Here is a 27934-nt window from a genome sequence, read left to right as displayed (position 1 = left end):
TTTCAGGTTGTACAGTGCTTTTGAAAATAAGAGTGGAGTGTGCAGACATCCTGGGGAGACTGGCCCTCCCAGTAAAAGATCCTTTGATAGCCATACTCTTGTTCCTCACCTACTTTACTATTTGTACCTTGATATTCACTCTACTTGGAAGCTTTTTAAAAGCATGTGAATAGCAAGTGTGGAGAATCAAACAAAATTTGGTTAGTTTAAACTATACCACATATTCAAGGAAGAACAATGTTCAAATGTTCATTTAGGATCTTGGCAGGTGAAACACTCTTCCACTTCTCCCCACCTGCGAGAGTGTGTTTTTCTTTGACATTTGAGCTCGTTTCCACTGTCTCTGATGTTTTGCTCACTGCCCTTTTTGCCTCCTCACTGAAGCAAAAAGAACAGAGCCTCAGCTAATTACTCTCAGATCAAATAATACTGATTATTGTAATTGGTCATTGTCCGAAAACACTGAGTTCTTCTTAGCCCTGAGGTTGCCTGGCACAGCTTAGGTAGCTAACTATTCCAGGAATGTCTCTATTATCTGTTTTACTTTGCAAAAGAAACCGGGGATTTGTTGAAAGCTGGTAATAAAAGTCTGCCCTGGTCTGAGCCGAGACTGCGTCGAGAGGGCCTGGGAAAGCATGACCTCCATGAATCAAGCTGCCCCCCCTCCAATAGCCAGTCAATAATGTTATTTGGTTTCTCTGTGTCAGAGAATAATAAACCCACTAGGTTTTCTTGCAGGCCAACACTCCCTCGCTCTCAGGGCCTGGGGCATGGTGGAGGGGCACAAAACAGCTTTATTGACCAAACTCACTGAAAGTAAAATGGTTCATAGAGAAAAACTAACAGATTCACGGGTGGCTCCCTGCTCTCTTGGATGCATCTTCCTGGGGCTTGGAGCCCCCAGACTGAGATGCTCAGGGGCTGATTGCTCAGTGGACAGAGGTCCAGGGGAATGTCTCTTCAACCTTGCTAAATGACAAAATGATAAGCTTCCCAAAGCACTTACCTGTTCCAGACCATCTGAAGGCTTTGGGTCTTAGGCAGCAGGAACCATTCTGGAAATACAGAGAGAAGCATTAAAAAAAAAAAAAACCAAAAATACTGTTGCCAAAATATTAAATTCTAAATGCCCTCCGTGGCATGAGGTAAAGAGAATTCAAGTGTCAGGCAGGTAGGCAAATGAGGTTGCTTCTCACTCTCAGGTTTTATAATTCTATGAAATGTTACAATTTTCAGGAAAGTCAACAAACATTTATTTAACATCTACTGTGTGCAGAGCATGGACCAAATGCCGTGGAGTACACAAAAGAAAATCAAAGACGCTTCCCCACCCTTGCAGAGCTTACAATTCATTTGGGAGAACAAAGAGTATACGCATGAGAAGTCATGTGACAGATGATAGGGCAAAGTCTCAAAAGTCTTATAAGTGATGAAAAGTAGTGGTGACATTAAAAAAGTGATTTTATATATCACTTGTGATAAAAATGGAAGAGAATAATCTCAATGAATTTGAATAAAATGAATTTGAACAATCCAAAACTGAGGATAATAAAAACTGTAATTTTTTTTGATGCACTCTATAACATTTACATTTGAAAATGTGTTTCCCTTATCCTTGATATTGACACTATTTAAATCAAAATAAAACCACCATGAATGGGACAATTTCTCATTCATTCAAGAAATATTAATTGAATGCTTACTCTGTGTGAGGACAATAAGAGGAGCTACGGGGGAAACAAAAATTTGGGGGGTAGTGCTCCTTATCCAATCCCATCTACTCCCCTTTCCACATTGAGAAAGGATTATTTCAACTCTCATAGTTAATAGTACAATTATTAAAATGTTCTTTCATGAATTGCAACAAACGTACCACATTAATGCAAGGTGTTAACAAAAGGGTGTTATATGGGAACTCGATATTTTATGCATGATTTTTCTGTAAACCTACAACTTCTTGAATAGAAAACAAACCACACACATACAAATGATATTTCTGCATTATGCCCTTCTTGAGCTTGAAATGTAATTGCTTTGGTTTTAAAAGACCTCTTCTTTCAGTGTCAACAGGATTGAATAAACCAACACTGTTTATCACAGCAAAGAATTTAATTATAGTTGGACAGAAATGATTTTGATAGAACTGACACATATTCATGTTTGCATGTGTAAATAGAAAGATCTGGAAGGCCGTGCAGCATGTTGTTGATAGCGGTTATGGGGGCGTACCCTTTTTCCTTCCATGCCTATTTTCTTGAATTGATTTATTTTTTTAATAGAAAGCATATATTACTTTTCTAACTCTGAAAGTAAGTTCAATTAAAAATTGAATTTATGGTGCTAAGAGTAGCAGAGGAACTGGAGTGATCAAAGGAAGTCATTTAAGCTGAGTTTTCAAGGTCAGAGCCAGTGGAAAATGAACCACTCTGCTGCATTTTATAGTCCCAGGTGGGCACTGAGGGAAGCACTTGTATATACAGGCTATTTACTCTGTTCAGTATGATTGTGCTTAAATAAAAAAAAACAAAAAACAAAAAACAGTAAAGATAAGAATACCTAGTATTTCTTTAGTATGTTTATCTCCAAACCACTTTCTTAGATACTGCCTGTTTCTTTTCCTCACAGGTTTATTTCACAAAGGGGCTTGCCTATTTACAGTTTTTCCCTGGCCAAAAAAATAAAAATATTTCCTCTCTTTCATGTCCCAATTTCCAAAAAAAACCTAAATGAACTTCCTTTCAATCCTCTCCCATTTTCTGTTTTTCCCTTCTTAGAGCTCACATGCTGTATTTTTTTGACCTACTGTATCAGACAGCTCAAAGCTAGGAGAGAAGCCAAAAGTCTGAGCAAGGCAAATAGACATTTGCTGTCTATTACTAATTTTAGTGTTGTCCTTCTCATGGAACAGTAGGAAGAGCACGGGTTTGCAGTCAGCTGAATTGGGGTTTGAATACCACTCTGCTGCTTCAGTTTCGAAACTGTGACCTTACCTGAGATACTTTCACCTCGGTGAGACTCAGCTCCTCAACCCAAATTGATACTCACCTAGCAAGGGCGCTGAAGCGATTCAGCGGGAACAGGAATGTAAAGGGCCCGCTTCTGAACCTTAAACAACATACATCCTACATGCCTCTTCTTCCTCTTTCTCTTCCTTTGAGCTGTGATGGGCAGTGTGAACAGCGTGTGGTTAGGCATCCAGGCCTCTAGGCCTGGAGTTTGGATGTCTGCTCTGTACCTACCAGCTGTGTGACCTGGGGGCACTGCTTAACTTCACTGGGCCTCAGTGTTCCCATCTGCAGAAGGGGGACAATTATAGTTCCCACAGCATAGTATTGCTGTGAGAAATTAGGATAGTGAGCACAAGGTATTTCCTTACCCTTTGTCTCCTTCCTTTCTGCCTCTTTCCCTTGTCTGATGTCTGTCTCTCCTCTCTAGGTATTTCCGACTTGTTGCTCTCCTCCAAAACATTAACTTGCTCTTGTGATCATTAAAATTCTAACCTGCTTCAAGCTTGAGTGCTTACAAGCTGGCTTGATTTCTTTTGAGTCCTCAGTGTGGGCCTGAGGCCTGGACCTTAGCTGGGTGGTGTAATACCATGAACACAAGCCTAGGCTCCAATCTCCTTTCTGTCACTTATGAGCTCTGCAACTTTGGGGGAAATTCCTTAACCTTTCTGGCTAACTGAGAAGTTTCCAAATCTGTGCAATGGGAATAATTTTTCAGGTGCTAGGATGATTAATTAAGGTTAAGTACTTGGCATGTAGTAGGGACTCCATAAATGTTAGTCTCATCCCTCTTCCTTTTTCTTTCTTGTTTTTACTTCTCATTTTGGAGAGGCGGCAGAGTCTAATGCAGAGATTCTTAACCCAGGCTGCATATTAGCATCACTGGGGAGCTTTTAAAATCAAGGAAGCCCTGGCTCCACCCCCCAGAGAGTCTGATTTAACTAGTCTGGGGAGGGTCCAGGCATTGGTTAGTTGTTGTTATTGTTGTTTTTTAATGCTTTCCAGATGTTTCTAAGGCTGAAGACCACTGGTCTAGCAAAGAGGCAGCCATCTACCACTTACTAGCAACTTACCACACACCTCTCTGAGACTCATTTCCTCATGTATAATAACTCATGTGAGGCTGTTGTGAAAATTCAATTAATCCATGTATATAAAATTGCAGAACATAGTATCAGACACATACTTAATACACTGGTAAAGGATGTGGGAGAAGAAGCATGACAAGGGGACAAAGTCAGTTCTCATAAATTGTACTAGGAAAGGACGACCTGCAAGAGTTTACCCAGGAGTAACGACATCGTCTACTTGGGGTTCGCGTCATGTGTAGACTGACTGTGCCTGACTTTCTTACATCCATTTTGTAGCTACTTTAGCTGAGAGAGAGGGATTAATGGGTTCAGGGTCAGCCAGAGAAACATCGAGAAGCAGAGCCAAGGCCCAGTGCCTGTTTGTGGCTAACCCACCCACTCTTTTGCAGATAACCTGATGCTGGGTGACCTTGCCTCTCACATTGATTTTTTTCCCCATAGTTAAGTTTCTAGCTAACAATGTGAGAATGATCTACAAACAGTTAGGCATTTTACACAGCATTATTTCAAGATGAGTCTGTTTCTCCGGTTTCAATAGCCTCTAAAAATAATAGGTCTGGACCTAGCTTCTTTCCCTTCTCCCTACAAAGATTATAGTGAATCATTAGACCAGATTTTTCTCTATCTCCTCCCTCTGCTGTTCTCTTTAAAAGTGTATCCTATTTGAGTTCAATTGGAATTCGAGGCAGGAAAGGCAAAGTAAGTTCCAAAAAGAAACCAAAATGGCTGATCATTACAATGTCTAAACTAAACGAAGTAAAATTAAAGTGCAGCAGAACTATCACAACCTTAGTAAAATAATCCAGTTGTGATAAATGTTTAGTAAATCTCATTGCACAACTGATTCAAGTGTGGCAACCTTAGTCAACAGAGATTTGTTGATTGATTGATAAAACATCACCAAGGACCATTTTGAGTCTTAGCTCAAGGTAAAACATTTTCTGGTTACTATAGTCTTGCCACAGTCACCCTAGGGTTATCTTATAATGTGGTCTACTGAACTACGCCTCTGGAATTTCCCTAATACAATGCATTCTTGAGATACCATATATTTAAATAGTTGATAATGCGGCTAGCTTTATTTAGCTATCTCAAGCAGTAACTTTAAAACTGACTGCAAAAATCTGTAGCTACTCTTCTTCTACCTCCAACTCATCCCCCACCTCAAACACATACTCATTGCCCTCACTGCTGCTTGCTTCACTCTTCCTCTCAGGTAGCTAGCCTGGAAGCTTCCTTCGTCTTCGGTGCAAGAGGTAAAATCTTGGCTCTTCTGGTGCTCTGCATTACCGGACATTGGATCCTGGTTGGGCATTGTCAGGATGCTGAAAGCCTGTGCCCTCACTGAGGCTGCTCCTTAGCACTGGAGCCTGGTGCTCCAACTCACATTTGTAGCTTATCGGTGTTCTAACCCTGTGCTAAAACTTTCTGTGAATTCTGAGAAAAATTCACATCCTCTGAAGCCTGTTTCTGAGGTAATGATGTCTGTCGAGGAAGGAGAGGCCAGGCCTCTCCTGGAGGGAATCCTTCTCCCCGGGGAAGCACCGTGTTTGATTTCTGCCCACCCTCCACAAATGATTTTTGAGCTATAGCTTGACCACACTTATCAGTGTTGATCATATTTGATGATATGACACACCAATGTCACATCATTTGACAACATTTACCACTCCTCTCTAGTCTCTACAGAGATTTAAAGGCGACTACATATGGGCATTGTGCTCAGCACTGGGAATACCCAGATATGGTACCTCCTCTCCTCCCCCAGGAGCTTAGGTTCACTGGATTTCCATGGTATGAGCTTAGGTTCAATGGATTTCCATGGTATTATTATCTCCCACTCTTCTCCAGTCTCTGTGGCTGTTATTCCCAGCCTCCAAGGGCTTCTTTTCCTCTGCCTGCTCTTTCAGCACTGTTCCTCCAAAGTTCTTTCTCCCTAGGCAATCTAAATCACACCCAGGGCTTTAACCATGCTAAGCAGCTGACTTCCAGTTCTATATTTTTAGGACTCTTGTAATCACAGGCTTGCCATTCTAATTGTTTTTTAGACATCTCCACTTGGTCGTCCCAGGGATATCTCTATCTCAAAATGTTCAAACTTTACACTCATTGCCTTCTCCGCAACTCTGTTCCTTCTCCTTTTATTTCTTATCCCAGTGAATGATGCTAGCATTCTGTCACCCCTGGAGACAGATTTCTCCTTTACAACTTATAAGTAATCAGACACTATTTCCCATTGACTACACCTTTAGGTGCTTTTTTAGATTTGTCCCTCCTCTCTTTCTCCATTGCCACCACTCTAGTTGAGATTTCCATTTGTCTTCTCAAATCTGGAACATCACCACATTGCCTCTGGGTTCCCCTGTCTCTAATTCAATTCTACACAAAGCCTTCCAAGCAATTTTTCTAAAATTCAAATCCTGCCATATCACTTCCCTGCTAAATATCAACCAATTCCTTCTCTTTGTTCACAGGTCAAAGTCCAAATTCTTATGTGATTATAAAGCACTTCTCAATCTGATCTTCGTCTGTCTACCTCTCCAGGTTAATCTCCCACTATGACCTACCACAAAGCCAACATTCTAGCTGCCCTAAGCAATTTTCCTGCTTGGTATATGTGCCAGTTTGAATGTATTATGTCCCCCAAAATGCCATTATCCTTGACGCAATCTTGTGTGGGCAAGACGTATTAGTGTTGGATTGTAGTTCTTTGAGTGTTTCCATGGAGATGCCACCCACCCAACTGTAGGTGATAACTCTGATTGGATAATTTCCATGGAGGTGTGGCCCCGCCCATTCAGCATGGGTCTTGATTAGTTTACTAGAGCACTATATAAGCTCAGACCAAAGGACTGAGCTTGCTACAGCCAAGAGGGACACTTTGAAGAACGCACAGGAGCTGAGAGAGGAGCTGTAGATGAGAGACAGTTTGAAGATGGCTGTTGAAAGCAGATTTTTGCTACCGAGAAGCTAAGAGAGGAGAAACGCCCACGAGCAACTGAGAGTGACATTTTGAAGAGCAGCTGTAGCCTAGAGAGGAACATCCTGGGAGAAAGCCATTTTGAAACCAAACCCTGGAGCAGACGCCAGCCACGTGCCTTCCCAGCTAACAGAGGTTCTCTGGACGCCATTGGCCATACTCCAGTGAAGGTTCCCAATTGTTGATGTGTTATCTTGGATACTTTATGGCCTTAGGACTGTAACTGTGTAACCAAATAAACCCCCTTTATAAAAGCCAGTCTATTTCTGGTATTTTGCATCCTGGCAGCATTAGCAAACCAGAACAATATATTACCATATATACCTGCTTTCTTATTCCTCTGGGTCAAGTTCCTTTCCCTGGAAAGTCCTTCCCCCCTTGCTTACCTGGAGAAAGTCTCAGTTAACCTTGAGACTTGTGCTGGTTTGAATGTATTATGTCCCCAAGAAAAAGCCATATTCTTTGATGCAGTCTTGTGGGCAGATGTTTTGGTGCTGATTAGGTTTGCATGGAAATGTGCCCCACCCAACTGTAGGTGATAACTCTGATGAGATATTTCCATGGATGTGGGGCCCCACCCATTCAGGGTGGGCCTTGATCAGAGGAGCCATATAAATGAGCTGATGGGCAGAGGGAACTCAGTGCAGCTGTGAGTGACATTTTGAAGAGGAGCTACAGCCAAGAGGGACACTTTGAAGAAAGCACAGGAGCTGCAGATGAGAAACATTTTGAAGATGGCCATTGAAAGCAGACTCTTGCTCCATTGAAGCTAAGAGAGGAAAAATACCGCAAGTACAACTTTGAGGAACTGTGGTCTAGAGAGCAACATCCTGGGAGAAAGCCATTTTGAAACCAGAAATTTGGAGCAGACACCAGCCATGTGCTTTCCTAGCTAACAGAGGTTTTCCGGTACCAACACCTGATTGCTGATGTGTTACCTTGGACACTTTATGGCCTTAAGACTGTAACTATGTAACTAAATAAACCCCCTTTTATAAAAGCCAGTCCATTTCTGGTGTTTTGCATTCTGGCAGCATTAGCAAAGTAGAACAAAACCCGATTCATATCTCTTCCTCTCAAAACCATCTCTGAATTCCCCAGACAAACCAAGGAGTCTTTTTCTGTATTCCAAGAGGTCCCTGGGGGATGCCACCATAATAATTATTTTCAAATTTTATTAATTATTTGTTTCTCCTCTAGACTGAATTCTTTGGAGGTGGGTACCAACGTCATTTACTTTTTAATTTCCCAGTCCCTGATACCTGGCATTCAACAAATATTTGCTGAATTAATGAGAAGTTGACCATTTGGATGAAAAATAAAAATGTAGCAAATGTACTCAACCATTTTCCATAAAAGTCTTAAAGGTAACTCAAGGGAGCCTACTTGTGTTTCCTGCTCTACATCTTTTAGAAATTAATAGCACAAAGTACTGCCTGCGAGGACAGGGAAGGAGTCTCTGATTTGAGCCATGATATTTGGGACCTTAAGGCCCTTTCTCTTTTTTGAACTGGGAAGGAATACAGCAAGGTTTTCCCTTAAAAATAAAAATCATTTCTACCTGCTTTTCATCATTTGCATTTTTTTTCTAATCTTAACTACTTGAAGATCATCCAATCTCCCTCAATAAAAACTAATAATTGCTATCAAATAAATTAAAGATGAGAAAACAAAAAATAAATGTAGAAACTAGAAGAAACTATTAATGAAGATCAAAGTGGAGTGTGTATCTAAATTAATTTCACTGACTGATTTGGGGGACGGGTTAATAAAGATGTTAATGGTAACTCCCCAGGAGCTTTCGGCAGCACTCCAGAAGTGAAACAGTAATGAGCCCAATCACGGTTCATGGATTCGGTGAACACTGGCGGCTTCATTAGCTGAAGTGAGGGAGGGCTGCGGGAGTCCCAGGGCAGAGGCTCCACTCACGTTACATTCCAGAAACATGTTGCCAAGCTCACAGACTCTAAAATGCAAGTCTGGGTTGAAGGACATAATTATTAGGAAACAGACTCAGAAAAGTGTTATTAGCTGGTCCTGCATCTAGGGCACTTTAATTACCAAATCTCTATATTTGCCCTTTGGTAGTTGGAAGATGGGTTGGGATAGTGCTAAAAGCAGCACCATGGCGTCCACCAGGTCTGGATGTTCTCGGTCACCGCCTTACTGGCTAGGGGACCCCAGGCAAAATACAAACTTCTCTAAGTCTTAGCTCCCTCATCTGTAAAATAGAGATGAAAGCATTGCCCCTATCTGATAGGGCTGTTGTGAACCAAACTGAAATAATGTGGGCAAAATGCCTAACTCATAGTTAGTGCTCAGTAAATAGTAGCTATTACTGCCCATCAATAGGTGAATAATAACTTACATGCACTTTCTTGGCAAGGTAGGCAGGACAAGGATTATTAGCCCCAAAGGGTGCAACTGGAACTAGAACCCAGGTTTTCTAACTCCTAGTTATTGATTTCATTTAACAAATACTTATTGACTACCTACGATGTACCAGGTAGGGGGCATGTGTAAAATCGTAGAAGCACTAGAAATGATCAGGTTTGCTCCGTAGAAAACTTGAGCACTCTTTTCACTATACCATGCGGTACCCCTCAGTACAATGAATGTGTTGGTGAAACTGACAACAATAACACTAATGCTTATCTGTGATGCAGGGATCCTTACTGAATATCCATTCTGTAGCATGTAGACAATGAAGAGTTCTCCCAGGGAAGGGCAGACCTCTCACAGCAGTTTGGGGGGCGGGGGGGTGGGGAAGGAGGGGGAGAGAATGGATTCTTCACCAGAAAAGGAAAGCCTTACCAGGTGCTCCAATTGACTTAGGGTCAGGGTTTTAGTGTGTGTGTGTGTGAATACAAAAATTTAATAACCAATTAATCTTAAAAAAAAAAAAACACAACTTAGGGTTTCAGAACATCAAGAAAATAGAATACAGGTAGGGAAAGCTATTAGTAATGTGTTTGTTGTTTAAAAAATAAAACAAAAACAAAAAATCAAAAGCGAAAGTAGTCACACAGCAATGTCAATGTTTTCAGAGGAACTGTAAAAGGAGATTCCAGTATTCCCTGATCTTGTCCCTGAATTTCACTTGCTTCTGCTGTTCACTTACTAATCACCTTGGAGAAGTATGCCGTTTCCCCTTTTAAACAACATTCACGGGTTGAAACCTGTGAATTCAGGCAAGGTTTAGGTCCGAGCAAAAGTCAATTCTGGAACCAAGACATGTGCCTGACTTTTAGAGAGAAGCCAAGAAATCTAAACGAGCTAAAAACAAAGCAACAGGCTAAGGTGGAGGAGAGGCACTGGAAAGCAGCGGGAACTGGGTCTGAACCACAGCAAGTCACTGAACAGCTAAGCTTCCACACTGCGTAAAAACCAGAATGGGAAATAACTTTTACTGAGCACCTATTAAAAGCTAAGCACCATGGCTTTAATTTCATTTATTTCTTAGAACCACCCTGCAAATTGAGATAGAGGGATATGGCATCATTAATGGAAAGAGAATGGGGTTTGGATGCAGATTAACCCATTTCTAATTTAGGGAAAGCCTCTGTTTCCTCATCTGTAAAATATCGCTACTCCTCTTTGTCGGCAGTGGCAAGGATTAGCAACTGTGTGTGTCCTGTGTTTGGTACATAGGAAACACTTTATAAATGATAGGATTTCTCCCATTTTGCAGATTAGGAAACTGCAAAATAAGGAACTTCAAGTTCCCCCAGGAAGTAAAAGGTGGAGCTTGGAGTTACCACCCCATAAAGGAATTGATGCCCATAGTTAAAAACCTCTCCTAGCAGTCTCTTTCCCCTTAGTTCAATCCACAGAGTGACTCCCTTGACTAATAGCTCATGTGACAGAACTGGTGCTGTCTTAAATTGTGTTCACAGCAAACACAGAGATATGCTCAAACCCTTTCAGCCCAAAGCATTATAACTCTTTGTCATCCCAGTAGTGGCAAGGATCATTTTAGATTTTCATGTTCACATGTCCCATGGCAGTATCAAATGAAGGGAAGCTTTCACATTGGATTTAAAGTCAAAATAAAACATTTGATGTGTGAGGTTACACTGCTGTAAGATAATAAGGTCTGATGTCGGATTTGGCTCCCGGTTATTTGTTGCTTCCACCTGCTGGTCAAAAGTTGAAAAACCAAGCACACTGAAAACTAGGCATCGGCAGCATTCATTTGCCTATCGCTTACCGTACATCTGATTCTGGGTCCCTGCAGGGCTTTTAGTACCGTTTTCCTGTCTTTTGATTTCCACTAAGTTCCTCCAGTGGAAAAACTTTCCATGGGCGGTGTTCCTTCTCGGGACTGTAAGAGCTAGGATAATCCCAGATGCTTCCCTACGGCTGAGCTCACGTCTCAAGTCAGGCATGATTTTCAGCAGATATTTCTTTAAAAGTTTGAAGGCCTCTGTGGACTCTCTTCCCTTCTCTATGGGAATGAGCATCAAAGAGACAGGAATAAGATGCTTTGCACGCACATCAGGAACTAATTGCCAATTTGGCAAATGCATTGACTAATGTCATGCACTGTTATTTCTAAATCCTCTCCTGTCCTTGACCCCCAGTATCTAGATGTAAACTTGGAACCATTAGTGGAGAAGGATAAAGTCTTCTGGTGCCTCAAATGGAATTGAGAGGGATTTAAACTCAGCGCTTTTGAGCGTGGTGAAATGAACCCAGCAGTACATTAATGCTGGGATTTGAGCTCACACAGCATGAGCGCTTTCAAAAACCGTGTTTAAGGAAGCAAACAGAGCTATGACAGACCCTTTCAGTGGAGCAAAAGGAGTTGGATGAAACAATCAATGACATTAAAAACCACAACTGGGCTGCAATCATGTGGGTAGAAAAAAAAAAAAAAAAGAAAAAGCTTTTCTTTATCACAGGATCTTCACATCTAATGAGACGGTGACTGGACAACCTCCAGGGGAATAAGGCCTCCGTTTACTTTAGCTGAGAAATGTCTAAATATTTAGTTGATTCTCTAAAAAGGCCTACATGATTCTGTAGCAAACTAGTGTCTAAGGTATGATCTTATCAGCTCTATATTGCCATTGGAAAAAATCTATTTAAAAGGAATTTGGAAAAGAAAAGTCAGAAGACATTACCATGGAATGTACAAATGATAACTTTTTTTCACTCAAGATTAACTGTTTTGCACGTTCTCCAAATACTTGGTTTAGGACCAAAACCTTGCCAATTACTACTTTGTCTGAATTGGCTCTAAATGGTTCTCCTGGTTCTTACATATGCTTTACTCCTGTCTCAAAACATATGCTGTATGGTTCTGCATACCCACTATCCAATTGGACCCTGAAATGCTTGAGACCCAAGAGGGAGGGCCCCTTTGAATGCATTCTCTTGGGGTGAATGGTGGAGCTAAGAGGACCAAAGGAACTTTGTAAAAATATCTTTAGATGGTTTGCTGTTTACATTCAGGCTACTGTCTTGTATTAGCAGATTTTAAACAAGACAAAGTTCCAGTTTGCTGCTGTAAGCTTCTGGAGTTCTCTGTGCCACAAACCCAGTACATCCCAAATATGGCATCATTTGGGGCTTTAACCTTTTCAAACTTTCTGATGGTAGAATCCCCCTGGCATGCCATTCTTTATTATTGCTTCCTGTGGATCCCTATTAAGGATCACCAAAACCTCTCCCTTCCCCCACAGCAGGAGGCCAGCCCAGTCCCAGTTCCCCACCAGTTTGATTAATGTGTCTTGGCTTAATTGTGTGAAAGATGGCAGCCCTTTAGCAAGTGTGACCAGTTTATTGTTCAGCCAATCACGGGAGCCTCGGTTAGCATGTGAAAAGGGGGTGTGTTGCTGGGGGAGGGTGAGTGTTCTGGCGGCAGAGTCAAAGGAGGCGTGTTTTTGGGGGTCACAGAGCAACACCCACTTCTTTGAGGGGATGTTACTATGCTCTACTAAACCTGTAAACCTCTTACTCAAAGCACTTTTTTTCTCCTCCCTCTTTTTTCAAGGAGATCTTTTTTTCCCATGGTGCAAGCAGGCAAGACACTGGCTACTCCGCAGATGGAGTTCACGTTCCAGGGTTTTTAATATTTCACTTTTATATTTCTGTTAGAGAATGATCCTGCTGAGAGTCTGGGAATCTGTGCTCGTCAGAACCCCCTCACTGACACTTGGATATATTGCTCTGAAAGCTATCCCAGGAGAAAAGATTAAACAAAAAAAGCTTACTTTTCAAAGCCTACTTCTCAATCTGCCCACATCAAAATAAGACAACTGGCCCTTTGAAGTGGAGGACACAGAGTTCTCAGTCAGCTTGCTTAAAATGGGGGTGGTGGGTGGTGGGGCAGAAGTAAAAAAAGAAAGAAAGGAAAAAGGAGAAGCCAGTCTCAAAAATTGCATACCCCTCTTACCTTGCCCTTAATCAAGCACAAGAGTCTTAATTGATGGCTAGAAAAACTACAACTCTGCTCATCAGAGTCCCAAGAAAAAAAGCAGGTAATCTGTCAGAGAAACCTGTGAGCTGGGTTGGCACCAGGTGATTTTTTTTTTTAACCTATACAAACAGAAACTGTGTTGCTCTCCTAGATAGAGTTGATATAGGTCCTGGGAATAGCAGGGTGGGTGCAGATGGATACTGGATGGTTCTCCCAAATTTTGAGCACTCGGTGCCCTCAAAATTTGGGGGCTCTTGCTCCTACTTAGAATGAAAAGAAAAGGAATAGCAATCTCATCTAGATTAGTGTTAACACAATTCTCATCTGCGACATTTTTTCTGGCTCCCTTCCCCTCTTGTGTACATCTTTAATAATTGGGGTTCAAGTGAGTAGAAGCAGCAGCAGCTGAGGCTGGGATGGGGGTTGGGGTGACTCAAAAGGGACTTCTTAATTCACATAAGGGACGTTCACTTTTAAAACACATTTTTCCTTATGATTCAGTTATCAATAGTAGCAACACCATACCCAAGGTATGCTGGATTTTTACTGCTATTGGTATTAGACATTTTGGCTGTGGTTAAGATGACTTCCTTCCTTCCATAAGCTCAGCCAGGCCCACAGTCACAAGCTGCCCAAGCCTATGGAAGGAAGGCTCACAAATGAGTGCTGGGTAATAAGAGCTGGTGCAAGGGTGTGCGTGAAGGAATAAAACTGAAGCTCTAGAGATCCAAGAATACACCTAATCCATCTGTGCAGCCTCAGCATACAGTGCAGTGCCTGATGGACAATAGACACTTGAAGTTTTTTTACTTACTTGAATTAAATTCAATCCTTGTTAGAAAAACAATGGAAAGTATGTGCCCTGTTGATGTGGGGCCTAGGGAATTTTCTTCATAAATAAAAAAACTGCGCATTACTTTGAAACAACAGCAAAATGAAAAAACTGCAACATATTTCCCACTGTTTTTGGAACCCGGTTATCTTATTTAGAACAGAACCTGGCAGGGAAGTATTTAGCCCAAGTTTCTATATTGTTCTCACCAGGGCATTTCATATTAAGGATCACTGCCCACTGCTTGGACCAATCTGAAATCCAAATGTCTGAAGTTTGGGGAAACAGCATATGTTCATCATGGCAGCTTTGACTTGACATCATCCAAATTATGCTTTCTACAACCCATCTGTGACCCTGAACTTCTGCTTTCAACCATGTTAGGAAGCTGAGGAAGATAAGGAGTCCCATTTTAACCTGGAAAGGAGGGTGGGTAGGGAGAGTATAGGCAAGGTGGGAAAAGATAACCTGGTTTTCTGGAAACCATGGCAACTGGAGATAGGAGCCTTTGCAGACTTGGTCGTGGTCATTACAGGAAACCTTTTCTTTTTTCTTCCTATCTCAGGGCAAAGAGGAAGGGCACTATTTTAAATCCTGTGGTCCAGTGTGGCTTTTTTCTCAGGTGCTACATCTAGCAAAACAGGAATGGTGGACCATTTGTAAATGACCCTACGGCCTTTCAGCAATGGATATGACCAATCACAAAGCAACTGAAAGGACTTAAGAGTTAGTCTTTAGGCTGCTATAGGGTCTCCATAATCTGGGTCAGTTCAAGATGCCTGATCTCTACATATATCTAGCTATTTGAGAAAAAGTATAAAAGCTTGGAATGAAGAAGGGGAAAAAAACCCCAGCCTCTTATATCTTCTGTTTTCCTCTTTAATTGCATTTTTAATCTCCCTACAATTACTTGCTCTCATGAAACTAGGGTCATATCATACCAAAGGTGGTAATGGCAGCCATTTGTTTTTAATAATTTATAAAGAATATGTTTTTATTAATGGGACAAGGTAAGATTATAAAGACTAGAAAATCTGGCTTGGGCCATACTCACTCCAACTTCGGCCTTGTCTATATGTATCTACCTCCCCTTTGGTCCTGCTAGGGAGAGTCCAGCATTGGCAGGGCCATTACTTGCTTCTCCAGCCGCTGATACACCTTTTCATTCCACGGTTCATTGCCTGACTCCTCCCTTCTCTCTCAGCATCCCTGAAGTGACTGCTGGATAATCTGACCTTTCTGGTTTGGCCTTGGGAACCCTTCTCAAAGACTTCTGACCTGAGCCACACTTGCAACACTTCCAAATTCATTCCCAGAAGCCAGTCTTTGAGAACCAAATGTGTGACAAAATTACCAAGGGCCAGGTCTAGAGGCAGTGCTTTTTTGTGCTTGATGAATAGAAATACAGACATCTAAGTGGGGCCTAGGCCTAGCAAGCCTCTATCTCTCCTCTGTTGCATAAATTCCTTTTTATACTTTATGGAATACAGAAATCTAACAAACAAACTCAGTGATAGTCATGGGGCTCAAAAGCGAGTTCAGCTTTTGAATTGTACTTTATGCCATTGGGTATTAGGAAATGGATATGGAATCCATGATAATGGTCATTTCAAATTTCTAGTCAGCTGGTTACTTGTGTTTTACAGATGAGGGGAACTGATCTAACCTTGACTACTGTTTCGGTGCCCTCACTCTTAAGATTAGTCAGGAAAACTCTTGCTGTTGAGTTGACCATACAAGAGGGACACCCTGGTTTTGTATCTCTCCTTACATTGTTAATTCTCAGAGCATTCAGAAGCTCAGATGAATATTACCTGGATTGTAGTTGGGTAGCTTAGAGATTCCGGGCCAGGTATCCTCTGTAGGGACTCCCAATACCTATATAAAGTCAAAGAAAGACAAAGAAAGGTGAAGAGGAAGATGAGGCAGGTGGAGCAGCTATGGAGACATGGAGGACAGATGAGGGAGAAAGAGGGAAAAAGCAGATGTGCATTGTATGATGGCAGCTGATGTATGCAAGAAAGAAGCTTTAGTGTTTCCAACATTTGTAGCTCCTTGCGCCAAACCGTAGTATATTCCTATGGTCCTGAGCCTGCATTGTCACTCACTCACTTGTTATTCTGAGGCAGATCATACAGCCTTATTTAGGGCCATAGTCTGATCACTAAATATTTATTGCACAATCATCGTGCATCAAGACACCATGTTGGAGTTGGGGCTATAAAGAAGTAGGAGTGACTGTTCTTTTGCCTTATATCAGATGACCCTATATATGTTGATGGGAGACACCTGGTAGTTTAAATGATGCCTCGGCATGGCTATTCAGCTGTTTCCTGGAGTGCTCAAATTAAAAAGGATTCAGATTACTGACCTTTAAGCAGTAGAATGCTGGCTAAAAATGACCCCAAACCTAACTCTAGTCCTTTCTACCAAATTCACCTCATCGGCTTGTTTTCTCTGTGGCTCAGCAGCTTAGAATATGGTATTTGGTTCTTCACTGGTGCGTTGTATGGAAACATCACTTTGAGAAACAGCTGGCCAATGCTTTGGATTACCAAACTGAAGCTCTAGTTTTTAATTAAGATGTTGTGTGACAACAAAAGCCTTTTGGAGTACAAAGTAAAAAAAAGTTCAGGTTTTGGATGGAGTCTCACTGTAAGTTCCCCTGTAGATATCATCTTACCATTCTGTTAAACACATCATTTAATAATCATAAAACCCTGCAGCCAGTTATATCTGGGAGTGAAAAGCAACATTGTTTTTGTGATGTATTAGTAAAACACTAGAAGCTTTCATTACACCACTACAATCTAACTCTTCTTAGAAGCTTCTCTTGTAGAAAGAGTCCAGTGAATCCGTTCGTAAAGCACTAGGTATAGATGCCAGCCCAATTGTTATGGGAGGAAGCCAACCGCCCAGCAATGACTGAAGAGAGTCAGTGAGGAATCAGATCTTAATATCTACCAGCTTGCTGACTAGGACTCTGGCTGAGAGGTATACTTTTTGGTGCCTATTAAGTTGTTCTCACACAAAAGACACTGAAGTGCTATTTTCCCTAAGATAACAAAAAAAGATCATGCCACCCAGTGAAATCTTCCTTCTTTGATCTCTTCCCTAAACAAACTGAAAAGCTACTGAGAGGATTATAGGCTTTTCCAATCAACCACCCTGAGCCTGAGGGAACACTCAGAGTCTTGGAATCCATTTTGGAAAACCAACTGGACTAATTCTCCTTTTGTGGGACAGGGCCAGAGGATGGGAAGCTAATTCTTCTTTTTTTAACCCACCATCTTACGTATTTACAAAGATGCATGTGTAAACAAGTGGGTGTGATTCACGTGTGCCCATATGTTTCCTGTTGGCTGGCAAAGCATAAAGAAAAGAAAGCAAAGGTGATGAAGAGAAAACATTTAAAGAAATAAATAATGACCACATCCATAGTTTCTCTAAGGTGAAAGTTACCAGAATCGTTGGTTACTTTGTACTGTGTTTATCTAAAGCCAACAAAATGGATACAAAGAACTTTTTTTAATCTTATGTTAAAAGCTTTAAGCTAGAGATTTTTAAAGTTTAAACAAAAATTCAATCTACTCTATTTGGAAATTTGATGCTCAAGTTTCTATTTGAAAATTACTGAATTCCTTTTCACTTGAGAAAATTACTAACTCTCCACTTCACTTTCTGGGAAACTGAAAATCAGAAATTCTTGATTTACTCCTTCCCTAAAGGTTCTTAAAAGCAACTAGTGCGCACTATGTTTTAACCACAGCGTGTTGGAAGGGCCATTTATCTGCCTTTGCTGGAATGGAAACTAAAGGCACTTTGATTAATGGATTTAAAGTCTGCGTAGTTTATTCTACTTTGATTTTAGAAATGAATCCAGGATTATTTGCTAAAAACACTTATTGAAAGAATTAGATGTTTTAAAAAATTTGATCAGAAAGTGGTGAAAGATATTCAGATATAAAAATATGCACTCACATACCTGCTCACAGAGGCATTTCAAGAAGATGGTAAAATAAAGGTTCAGGATTTCTCTTTATATCTTTATTCCTAAGAGTGAAATCTTGGGGTAAATATAGAGTAAAATTGTGATTAGAGATTGGGAGATTTAGAATGGACCCACTGCTTTCAAAGAAGCAATTCCTACATCAAATATCATAGAATCTGAAATAGCTTTCCTATTTCACTTTGTGTAGACCATATCTAGTAAAACACATATTCAGGGGCTATTAGAAATCTGTGTAATTTTCTGACCTGCTTGAGATGTAGTGGTATAAAACACAACACAGCTCTTGAATGTGTTGCCTTTCTTACTTTGTCCTCAGAGCGTGGAATGACAGATGTGATAACCAAAGTGTGGTCTCTACTTGCTTGGCTTGGACAAGATTGGACAAGATTGAAACAGAATGAGTTGGACCTCCATGTGCCTGAAAAGTATAGCTAAAAAATTTGAAACTATATCTTTGAGTACAGATTGAAAGTCATCAACGAGGTAAGTCAAGAAACTTGAGAAATAATGCTGGAAAAGCTAATGAAGAAGGAATATTGATTAAAATTCATGGGAACTATAATATGATTTTAGACCTTGCTCAAAGAAGTCACAACTTTGTGGAACTGGAGAATCAAATACAATTTAAAACACTGGCTATGTGACTTACTCTACTAATCCCTCAAGTGAGAGCTAGGTTCAGAACTCATATCTCCTGACTCCAGGCCAGTGTTATTTCTAGTGTTTATTTGTTTTAAATTTGTAATGAGCTGTCATAAATGCCAAAATAAAGTCCCCTTGATTTACTGCAGTGTGATAAGGATAATGGTAGAAGTGAACATTGCTTCCTGGGTAGGACCTGTTGGATTGATTTAAGACGTTAGGTTTGTTTTTGTTGCATCACTCATTCTCGGGTATTTATGTCCAGATTCAAGTCCAAATTCTTTCATTTACTGAATTACCTAAAATACCCTTCAGATGGCCAATGTCAGTCACCAAGGCCAGTCCTGGAAACTTGAACTAATAACCAGAGTCATCAGATCCTGGAAAACATTAGCCCATTCTTTCTGTTCTAGGATTTCTATGTGCTGTGCTAAATTCATGATCATTTATAAATAGTGTGTGATAGAAAAAAATTTAGTTTATATACAACTTTTCAAATCTACTGTTATCCCACAAGAATATACCAATATTCTTTTCAAATATACTGATGCTGTTTGAAAGTAGCATTTCTCTGTCTTGCAGGGGATTTTCAAGAACAAAAATCTTTTGGCTTGAAAAATCTTTTTTCAGTTTGTGAATGTTTCCCAATTTTTCCATGTTTCCAAAAGAAAATTCAAGAGCAGTGATTAATCTCTATAAAACATCTTAATTTCACAAAGCATATTTTATTTTAGCCAGGAGACAATGTCTTCTGGGTCATGAAGCTGTAGCACCAAACTGATCTCCATGGATTTTCTCCATAGAGGTGAGTCAATGATTCTCCCTACACTAGCAACTAATTCTTTTCCCTTTTCCTAAATATTCCCTAAGGAGTTTCCCTTGTATCTATATGTGCATATAAGAGATGAACTCAACAACTTTTCTTGAGAAATAAAGGATTCCACAGTGAGAATGCAATTTTAACAATAAAAAAATTATCATTTTTGGACAGGTAAAAAGTTTGGGGCTACTAAATCAAAATTTTCAAGATGTTGAACTAAGACAATTTTCCTCACCTGTACACAGAAACCCTACTCTGGCAAGATTTCCCAAGGTACCTGCATTGGAAGCTGTTAGCAAAACTTGAAAGGGAGTAGGATCCAGTATAGAGAGAGAGAAAATTCTCAGTTTAAAGACCTTGACACCTTAAGCATTTGGTTACTGTTACAGAAGAGTATGGTAAATAGTATACTACTCTCACACTAACATGGAAAGCTTCGGTTATATCTATGAAAATCTAGTGTCTTGTCTTCGGTTAACAAAAATCCAGAGCCAAATATATGACAGAATTAGATATGAGGGTGGCAAGGTAGAGACACACCTAAGCAGTAACGGCAGAAATTGCCCTGGGAAGTTGAGACAATAATATAATAGGGACCGTCATCAGTGGGGTGCACTCAAAGGCTGCTATGGGACAACAGGGGATTTCCTGACCACTCTCTCCAAGGCAAATATCATGGTTTCTACAACAGTAATAGATGGCTCAATATCTCAAAGCAGATGGACTGCTTCATTCATCTGAAATGCAGAGATTTCTTTTTCTTAGGAGGAATTTTCTTACCTCCCAGATCTTCTCCAGCTGTTCAAGGATGTTGGAAACCCCAGGAAACAAAGGTTGGCCCTGGAACATTTCAATAAAGATGCAGCCAGCACCCCTAGCAACGGAAACAAGAGTCAACCCAAGGCTTTCAAGGAAACCATACCTGTGAACAGATCTACCCGTATGCTTCCTCCCGTGAAGTAGCTGGGGGACAGTTAAATAGGGGCCACGTACTATAAAAAGTCTTGTGCAGAAAAGGCCCCTGTCTCAAACAAAACCAGTCTCTAGCCCACAGCATTTTGTTAAAATGGAACACAACCAGCAGCTAGGAACACAGTCCAGCTAGGAAATAATTTCACTCATTCAAGCTACCCATTTTGTAAGAAGGGGAGTAAAAGTACTGATATTCCAAGTCTAATACTCTTTCATTGAATCTGAAATGCTATCAGTTGTAAGAGACACCAACAAAAAACCATTCGAGTTAACTATGACAAAATGATTAGACTATTTATTTTATACTTAATGAAAGGGCTGTTATAAATTTAATTAGATTATTTTATCATATATCATACCTGTACATGCAAAAAAATTAAATTAAGTGAAATAAGTTGTTTTCAGTATTCCTAAAGCTTTTTCACATTCAGCATTTGACTTGGACTCCTTGATGTCCGTGGCCACCCATGGCATCATCCTGTGTCAAGGGCTTGATGATGCAGTATTTCTTAAAAGAATCCGTAAAAGAACTAATAGTCATTGGTGCTGGGCTCCTTAGCTGGACTTGCAGTGAAGTAGAGTTAGCCTACTTTTGACTCCTGCTTAAAGAATGTTGCTAAATATCTCTGATTCACTCCCACCCTGCAACCATTTGGTTTGTAGGAGTTAAAACAAAACAAAACTCCTCTCTTGTCCGCAAGTCACTGACACCCATTCTGCAAGTTTTGATGCTGGCATGTTTGATGTTCACGCATGTGCAACTGTTACTATATCACAACTGCAGCCCGGCTGGTTGCTATTGTGAGATGCCACAGACTGTAAAACACATCCTGATTTAACAGAAAATATGCATCTTAAAATAGATTGAATAGGTTAAAATATAAACTTTCTTTCCCATGTGATCAAACCACAGAATAATTCTTGAGGGACAATAAAGGAGTAACATTTATTTTCCTAATAATTCAAATTTTTATTCTTATGAAAGTCTTTTGAGTGATAAAAATGGTTCAGGTAACTGATTACAGAAATCAGCTGCTTGGTCCGATACTTTCCAGTTTTTTTTTTGACTCGCAAACTCCGTTCACCATAATACATAATTTTTCAAAATCTGTTAATCATTTTGCCATTTTTGTGTGGCATGGTAAAGAATGAATTTTAAGTAAATATTTTACTATAAATCACCATATTTTTAAAGATTCATCATCAAACTCATTTAAAATATGGTTTTTAATAGTATTCAAATATATTCATGACATCAGATAAATTTTGACCTTTTCCATCTCACTGTAGACACATGCTGTTTGATTTACTTCAAATTAACTGTGTAGGAGAAAGCAAATTTCTTGACAAACAGGTTTAAAAAATAATTTTTTCTCCTGTGTCTGGCTGAAGGACAGAATACACATTGACAGACAGATTGAGATTTACCTATATGTTATCATATCAAATAGACAAAAACTGTTTTCAAGACCTGATATTTGGTTGGCACCTAATCAACTGGTTTATTCTCAGAATTTTGTAAAAGATTTCTGACTGAGCTTTGCAAACAGTTTTTTTCCCCTCAAACAATAGATTTTCTTTATTCTCAGTTTTAAAAAACCAATGTAGATAATATATCCAATATGGCCACCATATTTTCTCTTTACTGATTTTTGACGTTTAAGACACATCTTGAAGTACGATACAAAAATTTTAACCATACGAACGCAATTTAGGAATCTGGTGAAGAGTATCTTGAGAAGAGTTTTTATAGTTACTCTCATTTTTAAGCTCCTCATTAACTTGTATTTAAATATCTTATTCTTTTACTTCCTGTCTTTAAGACACAGATATAAAAGGGATAAATTAATAATATATGGAAGAGAATGAAAGAGAAAAATGTAGACTGTTTGCTAGCAGTGGTCAGCTCACAGATGAGCCAACTGAGAAACTGAGTTGGTGAACACCATGCAATCATCTCCATTCACAGCTGCCCCACCTCCCCAGATCCCTGCCCCTCATCTCAAATCATTTCATTTTGAAACAAAAAATTATATATGTATATATGTGTATATAAAACATATCTATAATCGTTTTATGATTGATTGTAAAATAGCAATGGAAATGTAACGGCTTTTGAGGTCTTGAGTCAACCATTCCCAAACACCTTCCAGAAACCCCAGGGGCTCAAAATCCACTAGGAAATGTGGCCTGAGGGCATTTTAAACAGGATGAAAAGAAAGTCATTCCAGGTTTAAACTTGCGTTCTACTTCTCCAACATCCACCCCACCACCACCTTGACAACAACAAAAAGGCTTTCCTTGCCTAAAAAAGGTTTGCTGCCTTTTCATGTTGAGTTTTTTTTTCCCCCATACTGGTGGCTGTGGGGAACGAAGAAGGAAGTCCTTTTGTTACATAATTTATCTTTTAACTTCTATACTACTAGGGCAGTGTACAAAATTATGCAAAATGTATTGGAAACAACTGGAAAATTTAGGCCCTTATGCAAGTACTACAGATTTGCAAAACTAAAAGATATTTTTGTTACAGAGATCAAATGCTAATACTTGTTTGAAATTCTCCACTTGCATTCATTGGTTGGTGCCATATAGGCATTCTCTTGAGCCCTTCTTTTTAAGCTTCACTTAGGGGCAAGGAAAAATTTTCCTTACCTAAAAAATCTAGAATCTAAGGTCACTTATTTATATGCATATACATATACATATACATATGCATATACAGATACAGATATATATACATAGACAATGTGTGTGTATAAACATTTAAACATTACTGGTTAGTAGTCCCAACATTTAGAACAATTATAAAACACACAAAATTCCTAAATCAATTATATTTCAGTACCTGGAATTCCCCATAAATATCAATGCATTGATAAGAAAACAAGTATATGCACCTTAAGTTTAAAAGATGAAAGATTTTTTTCCTAGGTGTAAGCCAGATAAGCCATAGACTTCATCTTCTGGTTTTTCATTTGTTTTTCAAAACTATTCTAATTTATTTTTATTTGCGTCTTAAATTCAAGGACACAAGTAGGTGGATATTACCTTTTTGTCCAACCTAGACTAGCTTTAAGCAAACATTTTAAATATTCTGAACATTCAGGTCCAGATAGGGATCAGCTCCTATTTCCTTTTATTTCTCTGTTTAGTTCTTAAATCTTCATTCCTGTTGCTCTTCTACCCTCAATCTCATGCTTCTCAGGGGATTTCTGCTCTGTGGAGATACCTTTGGGGCACCCCGTGTAGAGATGAAGGGAAGCTTCCCCTGCAGGGGAAAAATGACCGGTGGCATCAAGCAGTGAATCCTTCCAGGAGGGAGAGATGCACGGGGACATTTTACAGCTCCAACTGTGGTGCTTCAGTCAAGTCAGAGGAAACAGCTTACATGTTTTCTGCTTTCTCTGGCTCTTTTCCTAACTTTTTCCCTATTCCTAGCAGGAACAAATGCTTCTGAAAGAGAGAAAAAAATTCCCCAAATTCCTTAGGCAATCCCTGGGGAAATAAACCATCTCAGGAGTTTTAGGCTTTTCAGAGGTGCAAATAGCATATAAAGAAGGTTGCTGGGAAAAATCAATCAGCATTTCATTTTTCACTCTTAAAATTCATTTAGAACAACATAATATATGGCAGTGGCACAACATTTCAAATTGCTTTTCCCTGGACCATTCTTTATATTTGGGAGTTTGCAGCAAGAAATCTGATTTTAATGAGTCTCACAAGTGGGGACAACTTTTGGTAGTGCTAAAGCCAGTAGCTGCCTGAAGTCAGTTCTGAACAGAGGACATTGTGTCCCCAAATAAATCCTTCCTTAAAACCCAGTGTAATCAATCCTAAAATACTGAGTTTTTCTCACTAAAGCCCCTAGTGGAATCTTTTAAGGTCCTGAAAAGGGTAGCAGAAAGAAAGAAGAAAAGATGCTGGGAGATTATTGTGGTGGTAAGCCTTGGGAATAACTGGTTTGTCCTCCTTGTACATTTTCTGTACTCTAACCAGGACCCTGTTTATTTGCTCTGGGCCCCCCTACTGACACGGCTGCTACTAGGGCTCTTTGTAAAAGAAAGGCTATTGCAATACCTGTTATAATTGGTTTCTTTAAGACAAAGTCTCCAGTGCTCACCCATCATCATCTGCCTCATGCAAAGGCAGTCAGTTTGGACCCTATGAGGTTGCATGGTCTGGCAAAACAGGATTACTTTTTTTTTTTCCTTTTCTTCCTTTGTCAGTTGGAAATCTCCTCCCTACTTACTTCCACTGTTATAACTGTGAAAAGAAAAAGAAAAAGATGGGGGACAGGGACCCCAAGGTAAATACCTAATATTCAGCAATTACTTTGTGAGTGAACAAATGCAGTTAACTCAATGGAAGAGGGCTATTGTTTGATTTCTACATTATTTTTGAGTTTTACCAGTCAAACAGCAACAGTGGAATGAATAAGAGCAATGAGCCACAATACTTTTAACTTACAATTTGAATTTTTGTGCCATCATTATTCACGGCTAAATTTACTTATCAATGGAACGACATACTTTGTTGTATAGACAGTAAAAAGGTAAGGGATAACATAGTTGAAGAGAGACTTAAATAACTGGTAGACAAGCTGAAGAAATATACAGAATGCAGCACAGAGTTAAGAAGATATGAAAATATGAAATTTGAAAAAATGAAAGTATGAAATAGAGGATAAAAGATATGGATAATAAAAAGATAACTTCTAATAATCTCTCTCTGGAGCCCCAGAAAGAGAATAGAGAGAATGGAAGAGAGGCAATATTCAAAAATAAAATTGTTGATGAAAGACATGAATTCATAATTAGAAGAAGCACAAGAAGGGTAAGTAAAAAGACATCCACACCAGACACATCATAGTGAAAACTACAAACTAACAAAGGCAAATAAAAGAATCTTAAGAGCAACCAGAGAGAAATGAAAGATTTCTGTAAAGAAAGGATAATTAGGCTAAAAGCCAATGCCTCTAAAGCAACAGTGGAGAACAGAGTCCAGGAGAATTGTATCTTCAAAGTTCTGAGGGAAAACAGTTGTCAATCTAGAATTACATCCCCAGGAAAACCACCTTTCAACAATGAGGATTTATCTTCAAAAAAACAAAAACAGTGTTTGTCACCAACAAGCCTACTCTAAAGAAAATTCTAAAAGATTTACCTCAGAAGAAAAATTATTCCACAACTAAGGTCTAAAGTGTAAGATGGAATAATGAGCAGTTTAAATTTATTTGCCTTTAATTAAAATAGCTTCAAAGCATAGCAAGCAAAAAAGGATAGAATTATGATGAATCAATAACAGTGTGAAATTTCAACATACTTTTCACTGACAGGTTAAGCAGACAAAAATGATAAGGAAGACTTGGATAGCACAATTGAATTTTTGACATATATTAAACCCTGCACCCAGAATTTTCAATAAGGTTGATTGTAAAGATTTGGAAATGGACAGAGGTGATAATTAACAGTGGCAAATTATGGGTGTGACTGTGGTTGAAAAGGGAAGTTTAGGGCCGTGTATGTCACTAGTAGAAAAGCTGAGGATAAAACATGGGACTGTATAAGACAGTGAGTCCTGTGGTGGACAAAGACTGTGATTTATAGTACAAATATAAGAATGTTCTTCCATGAACTAGAATAAATGTATGTCATTATTACAAGGTGTTAATAATAGGGTGGTATATGGGAAAAAGTACAACAAATGCAAACTATGGACTATAGTTGACAGTAATATTGTAATATTCTTTCATCAGTTATAACAAGGGTACCATACCTATGCAAAGTGTGAATAATAGGAAGATATAGGAGGTATGGGATTTTTCTTTTTGGAGAAATGAGAATGTCCTCAAATTGAGTGTGGTAATGAAAGCACAACTCTGTGTACAGTCAGTATATACCAAGAGGCCACTGACTGTACACTTTGGATGGACTGTACTGTGTGTGAATAAAACCATTTTAGAAAAAACAACAACAAAAAATTCTGCACCCAACAACTAGGAAACACATTCTCCCCAAACACATGCAAATAAACACCATCATATGGTAGGCCAGTGCTTCTCACATTATCTTTAATTTTTTGGTAATGTTTCATTTTTATATAATTTCAAACTTACAGAAAAGGTGCAAACACAGTAGAAAGAACTCTTATACCTTTCACCCACATTCACCAATTGTTGATGTTTTGTCACTTTCATGTCAACATTCTACCTGTCTTATTTTCTGAAGCATTAGATAGTAAGTTGCAGATATTATGACTCTTCACCTCTAAATCCTTCCATGTATATTTTCTAAAAACAGGGTATTCTCTATATAGGCTCAGAACACTGATCAGAATCAGGAAATTTGACTGTGATTCAATACTCTAATCAGATTCACAGTTGCTATTTAAATTTTACCTATTGCCCCAATAATGTTCTTAATAGCTCCGTTTTCCCCCAGGATCCAATCTAGGACCTTATGCTTTAGTTGACAAGTCTCTTTAGTCTCCTTTAATCTACAATAGTAGTAAAAATATTGTATCTAGGAATAAATCTAAAATACAATGTGTAGGACCTTAGGGAGAAAATTATGACTTTAATAAAAGGCATTAAAGAAGATGAAACAGATGCAGGGATATACCATGTTCAAAATTCGGAAGACAGTATTACAGAGATGTTAATTATCCTCAGAATGCTCTGCAATTTCACTGCAATTCCAATGAAAATCCCACTAGAAATGTTCATGAAACTTGAAACACCAAAACTAAAATTTATATTTAAAACTGTCAAAGGGGGAAAATAGCCAAAACACTCCTGAAGAAGATGATGGTGAAGTGGGTGGGGATATTTGTCTTAAGAGATATCAAGTATTATTATAAAGCTGTAGAAATTAGTACAGTGGGGCTTTGGTACAGGGACAGACAAACTGACCCCAGTGGAACAGAATAGAGAGCCCAGAAACACCTATGCATTTATGGATTTGACATATTAGAGATTTGACTTAATAGATCACTTAGGAAAGTGGAATGAGATGAATGGTTAGCAAATACAAAGTCAATTCCCAATGTATTAAAGACTTAAGGTGAAAGGAAAACACTTAACAACTTTTAAAATTATATATTGGACAATATGTTTCTGATATCAAGGAGGGAAGGATTCTCTTTTTAATTTGGAATG

At 39.2% G+C, this 27934-nt stretch overlaps 1 protein-coding gene across 1 annotated transcript in view; it reads right to left on the bottom strand.

Moving 5' to 3' along the window:
- The window catches only part of CDK15 (cyclin dependent kinase 15), a 93270-nt gene that overhangs the window by 18887 nt on the left and 46449 nt on the right, over window positions 1-27934 (bottom strand). The window contains exons 9-11 of the mRNA XM_037849684.1: window positions 20587-20680; window positions 16147-16210; window positions 1007-1055 (exon numbers count right to left, since the gene is read on the bottom strand). Coding sequence (XP_037705612.1) covers window positions 1007-1055; window positions 16147-16210; window positions 20587-20680 — 207 coding nt within the window. The remainder of the gene's footprint in view (window positions 1-1006; window positions 1056-16146; window positions 16211-20586; window positions 20681-27934) is intronic.

Source organism: Choloepus didactylus, chromosome 9, assembly GCF_015220235.1.
Source record: "Choloepus didactylus isolate mChoDid1 chromosome 9, mChoDid1.pri, whole genome shotgun sequence".
NCBI lineage: Eukaryota > Metazoa > Chordata > Mammalia > Pilosa > Megalonychidae > Choloepus > Choloepus didactylus.
This window is presented reverse-complemented; position numbering and strand designations above follow the sequence as displayed.